General features: G+C 33.3%; 1 protein-coding gene across 1 annotated transcript; it reads left to right on the top strand.

The window, feature by feature from the left end:
- Positions 1–4,067: 4,067 nt before the first annotated feature.
- Positions 4,068–8,253, top strand: LOC111408558 (transcription factor bHLH68-like; the record flags this gene model as incomplete). The annotated part of the gene is made up of 8 exons (XM_023038305.1): positions 4,068–4,409; positions 4,571–4,645; positions 5,916–5,981; positions 7,010–7,075; positions 7,185–7,241; positions 7,381–7,425; positions 7,640–7,684; positions 7,810–8,253. Coding segments are annotated over 8 exons (837 nt in total), but the record flags the coding sequence as incomplete, so codon positions are not given.
- Between the last annotated feature and the right edge of the window lie 355 nt (positions 8,254–8,608).

Genomic DNA, 8,608 nt, shown 5'->3' on the forward strand with positions numbered 1-8,608 from the left:
TTTTTAGAGAAAGATTGCTCAATAATGCATCTTCTAAAGGCTTCTTCGAAAGATGAAACTCTTTAGAAATTAGTTTACAAATAATATTATAAAACTTCTTCATAAAACTCTTCTTCAAGATAGAAATCATAGAAATCTATCGAACAGACCTGTAGAATAATTATGAAATTATCCCATGAAAAATATTATAAAAACCCGTAGATCTGCAGACATAGCGCAGGCCAGAATTCATAGAGATCGGCAGCACGCCTACAAAAAAGCGCCGAGCTGGGTTCTTGCTACAATTAAACATTTCCAATTTAAATGTGCCAAGAAATCTTTTAAAATGTTCCTTTACGTAACTAAGAAAATTAGTAAGAGAGACTTGCAAGGAAGAGATAGATATACATATATAAGAGAAGTAATGAGAGAGGCTTGCAAGGAAGATATAGACTAAATCTAATTTATATTCGATAAGAAATTCTTCACTCCAAAAATTGATATTTTTGCTTGTTAGAATTTTCAATATCTTTGTAAGAATTTCAACTCAAACCATATATGGACCAATAATGGGACTCAAATTTTAAATGTGTACGTGTCTTTTCAAAATGATGATAACAATTCATAACAAATGAACCATCTCAACAATGATGAATTAAAGGTTGATAATGATAAGTGAAACTGCTAAGGTCATAGTGCACGAACGTTTTAGGATGATAATGACAAGCCTACCTAAAATTCAATTTTATTTTTTTTAACAAAATTTATCTATGGCTAGCGATATAGTTTTTAGATCCTTATGCGTAGATGGGTTTGAATGTCCCGATAATTTGTCTATTGATATACACCTTAACGTATAGCATTATTTACAAGTAAAGGGAGAGAAATTTCCAAAGATTCTCATTACAATTACAAAACATTTTAACACAAAATCATAAGTACCATCTTTTGATTCCGATCTATGGAATATGCATCAAAATCAATTAAGGTCATGATTTACATTCTTGATGAACATTTGCATTAATATACCTTCGTTACACATTTCAGAAATGAAAAATGCCAACCAACTCCTTATCAATCTCAATTCATTTCAATTTGAACAATAATTCAAGCGACTCAATTCTAACAAGAGGGAATGTATTGATTAATAGATCTACATAAAGCTAAAGCATTTATGTTTTAGACAGGAATTCAAATTAAATGATTATAACATTTCCTTTCGTTCATTTTGTTTGAATGGAATCCCCAATTTTAAAGATTTATCATTGACAAACTATAGCAATTGCACCTACATTACACACAAGTAGCATGTTGCATTTATTTACCCACCAAACATTGACGAAAATGGTAACCGATAATGTGCATCATATTTTGCGTATACCAACCAGCCTATTTTTATGTTTTGCCTCTTTTGTTATTGATTGTAACTCTTAATTCATATCAAATTACTACTTGAGGTATGGTAGCATAAAGAAGAAATCAGATTCGCAGTTCAAATTAATTACTTTAGAGTTCTTATTTTATTAAATTGTGCAATTAAACTAAAACTTCTTATTCACAACTATGTCTCCTCTACTTCCTTAAGCCCTATCCTATCCCTGCCTCTTTACAATTTATTCTCTTTATTTCAAAAGTTCCCCTTTTTGCATTGTTTGTTGTCCCCCTCTACCTCCATGCACCCTTGCGACGTTCCGGCTCCTTCGGAGCTCGAGAGCCTTTCAAGGGGAGGTGGAGGGGTGATGGATGACAGTGGAAGGAGAACGAAGTAGAGATGAGGAGGAAGCAGCGGGAGCAAGAATAAGGGGGCACCGACGTGAAGGGATGGACTACGGGTGAAAAAGAAATAAATTGAGTCCCTATTTGATGGTCATTATAATGAGAAATTAGAAGAAAATAATGTTTTGAATAGTAATTTTTCGAAGATTGTTTGGATAAGTAGGAAAAAATTTTAAATTTATGTGGTAAAAAATGAGTATGAAAAATAAAAAAAAAATTAATTTAAAGAGAGTCAAACAGGGATAAGTAAGATGAATATTTTCATTTTTAGTAAAGGTAATAGATATTTGTACCGCAGCATGCTAACTTGTCACTAGCAAGAGCAAGAGAACATGGTGAACCTAAAGTTAAAAGGCCTTCTTTTTTTTTTTTTTCGGAAAATTGTAACCACAGTATCAAATCTTTTACTTTTATATAGACTTGACCCAAATCTTTAATTTGTGCACCCACAGTACCATACCTTTCAAAAACTCTCACTTGAAGTCCAATTGGATAACTTCCGTTGATTTGATCATTATTTGACCAGAGAATTGACATTGACCATAATTTTGACTAATCTTAAAATGTTTGGATTATAATTTGACATTTTTTCAACAAAAAACACAATTATAATATATTAGTAATTAAACTAAAAAAAAACAAAAGTCAAAACATAAACCACCCACCACTCTCCCCCACTTCCCCGACCCCCAAAACCAAATCCAAAAACCACTGCCACCTTCCATCGCCATAGTCAGCACAACCGCCTCAACTTCCAGCCCCACCACCACCTCGAAATCAGGCACTGCCACCTCAGAAGGAGATGTTAATTGTGTTACGATCAATGTCCAAATTGTAAAGCTAAGGTAGTGTTCGTGATGGCGTTACAAGAACTAGAGTGAATACTACAAAATCGTCATCATCATTGAACATATCCTCAAAATCAATACTACCGACTCAAAAGGTTTTTGGATTTAGATTTTAAGAGGTTCAATTTGATTATTGGTTGGATTTGAGATTTCTGCTTAGATGAAGTGGTGGTGCTTGGTTTTGAGGTGGTGGAGTAGTTGGAGGTTGAGACGGTCAGTGGCTGATTGGGGATGGCACGATATAAATTTCTAGTCTTCTCCTGCGAGCATTTCGCGCGCTCACCATACCTGAATCTGCCCAGTTATTTTCCTCTTCTTCTTCAATAGGTGGTGGTGTAAGTGGGATCTTGTCGTGGGATTGTAGTGGTGGTGGTGTTAGTGGGTTCTTGGTGTGGTTATTTCGATGGTATTTCAATCTCTTTCACTGTGGATGGCAGTTAATGGGTGGGATTTGGTGTTTTAGTAGGTTCAATCTCTTGTTGATGGGTGGGAGTTTGTTGTACAGTGGCTGTTGCAGCTTTTTTATAGACATCGACGTTGGATTGGTCCGATGTCGTCAGCCGCTAATGTTGGAAGTGGTTTTGGGGTTAGGGATTGAGGAAGAAGAGAAGAATGTGGTGGTGGTTTTTTTATTTATGTTTTGATTTTTAATTTAATTATTAATATATTATAATTGTGTTTTTTTTGTTAAAAAAAATATAAAGTTATAATTTCAACCTTTTAAAATTAATCAAAATTATGGTTAATGTTAATTCTCTTGTCAAATAACAGTTAAATTAACAAAAATCATCCATTTGGACTTCAAGTGAGAGTTTTTGAAAGGTTTGTTACCATTGATGCCACAAATTAAAGATTTGGGTCAAGTCTGCATAAAAGTAAAAGGTTAGGTATTGTGGCTATAATTTTCCTCTTTTTTTTTTCTTTTTTTTTTTTTTTAAGTATCCTTCACAGTTTAATTACGAATGGATCGAAATGATCCTGTTTTGGTTATGCTTGTGTAAGAAGGCCTATAAAACTAGAGGAAATTAGGCCAATACTGCCCAAAATCACTAAAATTGAATGATACACTTAAAAAAAAAAAATTTCATTAATCTTTTTATTTAACGGTAAAACATACGTCCAAATGAATGAAAATTGTTAAAAGGATGGGCTGCCTCACTGTTTCTTTTTAATTGGGCCCTACTAATTGAAAGTAGGAGGAGGTCCAAAATTCTTAACATATTCTCGCGTTTTCTGGTTTCACGCTTTTGTGCCTCTTGTGGTTGGATGTGTGCCGTACACGTGGCACATGGGTGTTCAATACATGTATATAATTTCCATTTCATGCACCCAAAAAGATTAAGATTTTCATTTTTCTTGTTCATAATATCATAGACTTATATTTCCTTCTTACTTAATGGAGCATCATGTATGGTTCAAGAAATCATCATATTTATATAATTAATTATTTATTAAATATAATTTTTGTGCTTTTGGTGGTGCAGAGGGGGGTTGGTTGGTGAAGAAGAGAATCCTAGTTTGAGCCCTTTGCAGGCGAAGAAGGTTGAATACATAGAACAACTGCTGAATGACCCGACTTCCAATGGCTCTGCAAGTGTTGATGTAAAACAAGAATTAAGCTCAAAAAGTGATAATTTTTTTGGGCTTGGAAATTTGGGGTTTCAAGCTTCAAAACCTACTCCTTGGTCTCAAATGATTCCTGCAGATTTATCTCCGAAGTCATGTGTTACGGCTATGAGAAATAACATGTTGGATTTTTCTAACAATCCAGATCTGAAGCATCCACAGGCAGATCGTTTGTCTGATGTATGTACCCAAAAAAAAATCGAAATTTTTTTAGGGTTCTGTGATTTGTGAGAAGACACTGAAATTATAAATGTCTAATCTTCTCGAAGAACATTAGTGGTGCTTAGTTACATATTTGAAAGGTGGGTTTGATGAGTTTTATCATCTTTGCTTTTTTGAAGTGCAACAGCACAGCCACGGGTGGGGTAGCCAAGAAGGCCAGAATTCAACCGTCTTCGGTCCAGTCCACATTCAAGGTATAATTTAAAAAGTTTAAATAAATTATCATCCTATATCTCTTATGAATATTCATCTTCTTGATTCCCCTCCCTTGTAGGAAGATGGAAATTTTAATACTAAATTGTAGATTTAAATCGATAATCTGAGAAGATAATATATTTCCCCTTATTCTATATAATCGGGCATCACTTTTGAAGCTTTTTTATTCCTTTTTTTTCTTTTCTTTTCGTTCTTGTCTTATATGAGTTCTTTGTGTATACTTTTTATAAAATTTTCTCTCCATTTTGGATTTTAAATTGTCGAATCTCAACCATTTTTTTTGGGTTTCTAGGTTAGGCAACTGCTATCTTTTATTAGAGTTGTGGCTTATGCAATGTGAACTTTAATTTCTATTATCTGATAATTCTTCTTGTGGCTTCTGGATCTTTAGTGCTCTCATATCAGTTTGTGGGAAGTGGAAACAGTAGTATAAACTGTTATTAATTTTATACAAAATTTGAGGAGACGAAGTATATCAATTTATAAGCTGTAGGTTTAGCACGTTTTTACTGGGATTTTGAATACTTGATTAGTCTCCTCTCTAATAATTTATATTAGTTCAAAATTTAAATTTAAGTCTTGTCACCACCCATAAATTATTCACATGTCCGCCATTACAAATAAAAGAGAGATGTGAAGATTTATGTTAACAGAGTCAAAGAATGTTCTACCATCCTAATAAAAAATTCATCTAGCTAGATAGATGCATGATCAACTAGGTCTATGTATCTACTTGTATCTTCACTAAGTGCTTGTTTGGAAAGTTTTAAAAATTAATAAGAAGTTGATGTCAAATTAAACACTTAATTTTATGCACATATTTCATTGGATCAACAACTTTTATCAACTTTTTTAAAAATCTATTAAGACTTTTATAAAGAACTTTGTCGAACAACCTCTAAGTCAGTATTTTTTTCTGAACTTTTCAATTTTGGAATATTATTGTCGTCTCTTTTGGTTGTCCCTTTCTTGAGACATGTTGATTCTTTTGCTATCTCTTGTATAGTCCACAGAAGAGAAATACAAATTTTTACAGGAAACTCACAAAGGCCTGGCCCCATGAATAAACAATGCCCAAAAATTAACTCACTCACTCTCCCTCCCCCATGTGAAGTGTCGGTGTGAATCCCTACCTGTGCGCCAAGCAAAACTGTAAATACAAATAAGTCTTCAAATATGAAGTGAAATAATTACTTTGAACAGGATGTCAATTGATCCACTTTATGGGTACTGTACTTTTAAACGCAGGTGAGAAAAGAGAAATTGGGAGACAGAATAACAGCCCTTCACCAGTTAGTTTCTCCATTTGGCAAGGTAAATACTTGGAAATTAATTACATGCGCTAATCAATAACAAGAACTCGGGCATAATTATGAAATAATGTTTTTATACCATTCTACAAAGAAACACTAAAAAAGGTTCCTTGCAAAGTAGATAGATCTCTTCTCCTTCTTTCTTTATCATTTTATTTCTAGCCCATGTTCAGTAACCATTCTTTTAAAACTCTTTTTTTTCTTCACAATAAAATATTCATTATGTAAATAAAAAAATAAAGAAAATTTTCTTACTTTTTAACTACACATTTTTTAAAAATTACTGTTCAAAAACTCATTTTTTACAAAAAAAAAATAATAATAAAAATAAATAAATAAATAAAAATAAAAGTAAAAGGCTATCAAATAGGGATTTAGGTTTACTCCAAGATAAGTCCTTCTTCCATGATATATCCCAGTGTTTGAAATATTAAATAGTATTTGATAATACTGACGTGATTAATGAAGAAAAACAATTTAGCCTTTGATGGCCATTATTTGAAAAAAAGATAATATGTATTTTCAACAGTGCTATTTAGGAGAATATGTGATTAAAAAGTAGAGAAAAATTTTAGATTTACGTGTAGAATATTTTATTGTGTAAATATGTGGTTGAAAATAAATACGTAGAAAAAATGTTTTCAAATAATAATTATGAGAAGGGAGCTTAACATCCCTTCTTGAGGTTAAAAGTAGATAGACAAAACATGATATTAATATTTGAGGTATTCTGCCCCCAGGGCATATCTCCCAGTGGCAAAGGGGAGGGCGGATAGGGCTCAGCGCGGCAGTGTGCAGAGTTCGATTCCTCGCAAGGTGGAATTGGCTTTGTTGCAAGCGGGAGTTACCATATGGGTTAACAACCTTGGCCTATCCATGTGTTCTCCACCCTGGCTCCTGAGAGGTATATCCTGCGATTTACCTCCTCCACGATGGCCCAGGGCAGGATCGGTGAGGGCTCTTAAGGTTGGGGTTCAACCTTTTTTTTTTTAATATTTGAGGTATTCTAATTTGTTTATTATTCTGCAGACTGACACAGCCTCTGTGTTGTTAGAAGCAATTGGATACATTAGATTCCTTCAGAGCCAAATTGAGGTGACGCTTCTTAATATCCTCATGCAATTCTGCTAACTCCCACGAATATTTGGTGGCACATCGACCACAGTTGAATGTTCCTTATATTCTCTTTCCCCCTTGAATGCAGGCCCTAAGCTTGCCGTACTTGGATAGTAAATCAGGAAACCTGAGGCAGCAGTACCATGTAACAAACATTCTCTCTCTCTCTCTCTCTCTCTCTCTCTCTCTCTCTCTCTCTCTCTCTATCTCTAGAATGCATGTGCTAATGAATATAATTCTAGATTAGTATGCTTTATTGATTAATGAGAATTAATTATTTTCAGTTTCAAGGAGAAAGGAATTGTTTATTTCCTGAAGACCCAGGGCAGGTATGCTTTATTGAATCCATTACCATCTCAAAAGAATTTAGGAAAGTTGCTCCTTTTCTTCTTTAAGTAATGGATTTATTGTCTCTCTTTTCCACATAAAGGGAAAAAAAAATGAAGAAAGAACCACATTTTCAGCCCAGCAAAACTTTAACCCTAAAAATATAACAAGGAAAAATGACTAATTCTGATATGCTTTTGACTATCTCTTTTGTAGCTGTTGAATGAAAATTGCATAAAGATGAAAGGAACATCTGAGCAGGTACCAAAATAATAATAAAAAAATCTTGTTGATGATTCTGTCTAATCCAGTCCAGTCCAGTATACCAATTATTCACGTAATAATATTGATAGTATCCAATTAATATTTGTGGACATTTTTGCTAGGATTGTCATGAAGAGCCAAAGAAGGACTTGAGGAGTAGAGGGTTGTGCCTAGTTCCCTTATCCTGCACTCTTAATGTTGGGAGTGACTTTAATGGAGCAGATTATTGGACTCCTTCTGCACTTGGAGGAAATTTTCGATAAATAATAAATTATGGTGCACACAAGTTTATTTCATAAAAATGATTATAACATCATGAGCAGTCAGTCTTGAAAAGTCCAAGGCTGACTGCCCATGATGCTATATGCATTTTGATGAAATTAGGTGTGCTATAATATATGGTATATATGCAAAATTAAAGTTGTTAATTTAGTACTTGCGAGTTTAATTAACTTATCCATATATTTGTTTTCCTATGTTAGTTCAAAGTTTTCATGAATTCTGGTATATATCAGGCTCCAGCACGTTAAAACAATTCTATGGCAGCATTTACATTACCCTTTTTAGTCATTCTCCATGATATTAATGACAGTGTCTTTCTTAGCCTATGTTTGGGCTCCATTTTTCTAAAAATTTATTTCTTCAAAATTCATTATCAATCATACGTTCTTCTATAAAATAATTTTACATATAAATCAAAAAAAATTCTTATTATTTAACGCATATTCTTCCAAAAATCCTTATTCTAAAATACATTTTTAAAAATGGGGCTCAAACAAGGGCTAATTTGGGTTCGTGGGCATATTGAGTATTCAACATAAATAAAGAATTTTTTAGGGGACGATTTTCAATGAGACAAATTGGTATGTGTCAACATTATAAAATTATAGTCGTAAGTGAATATAATTTTCACATTTGTTC

Source organism: Olea europaea, chromosome 13, assembly GCF_002742605.1.
Source record: "Olea europaea var. sylvestris chromosome 13, O_europaea_v1, whole genome shotgun sequence".
Classification (NCBI taxonomy): domain Eukaryota; kingdom Viridiplantae; phylum Streptophyta; class Magnoliopsida; order Lamiales; family Oleaceae; genus Olea; species Olea europaea.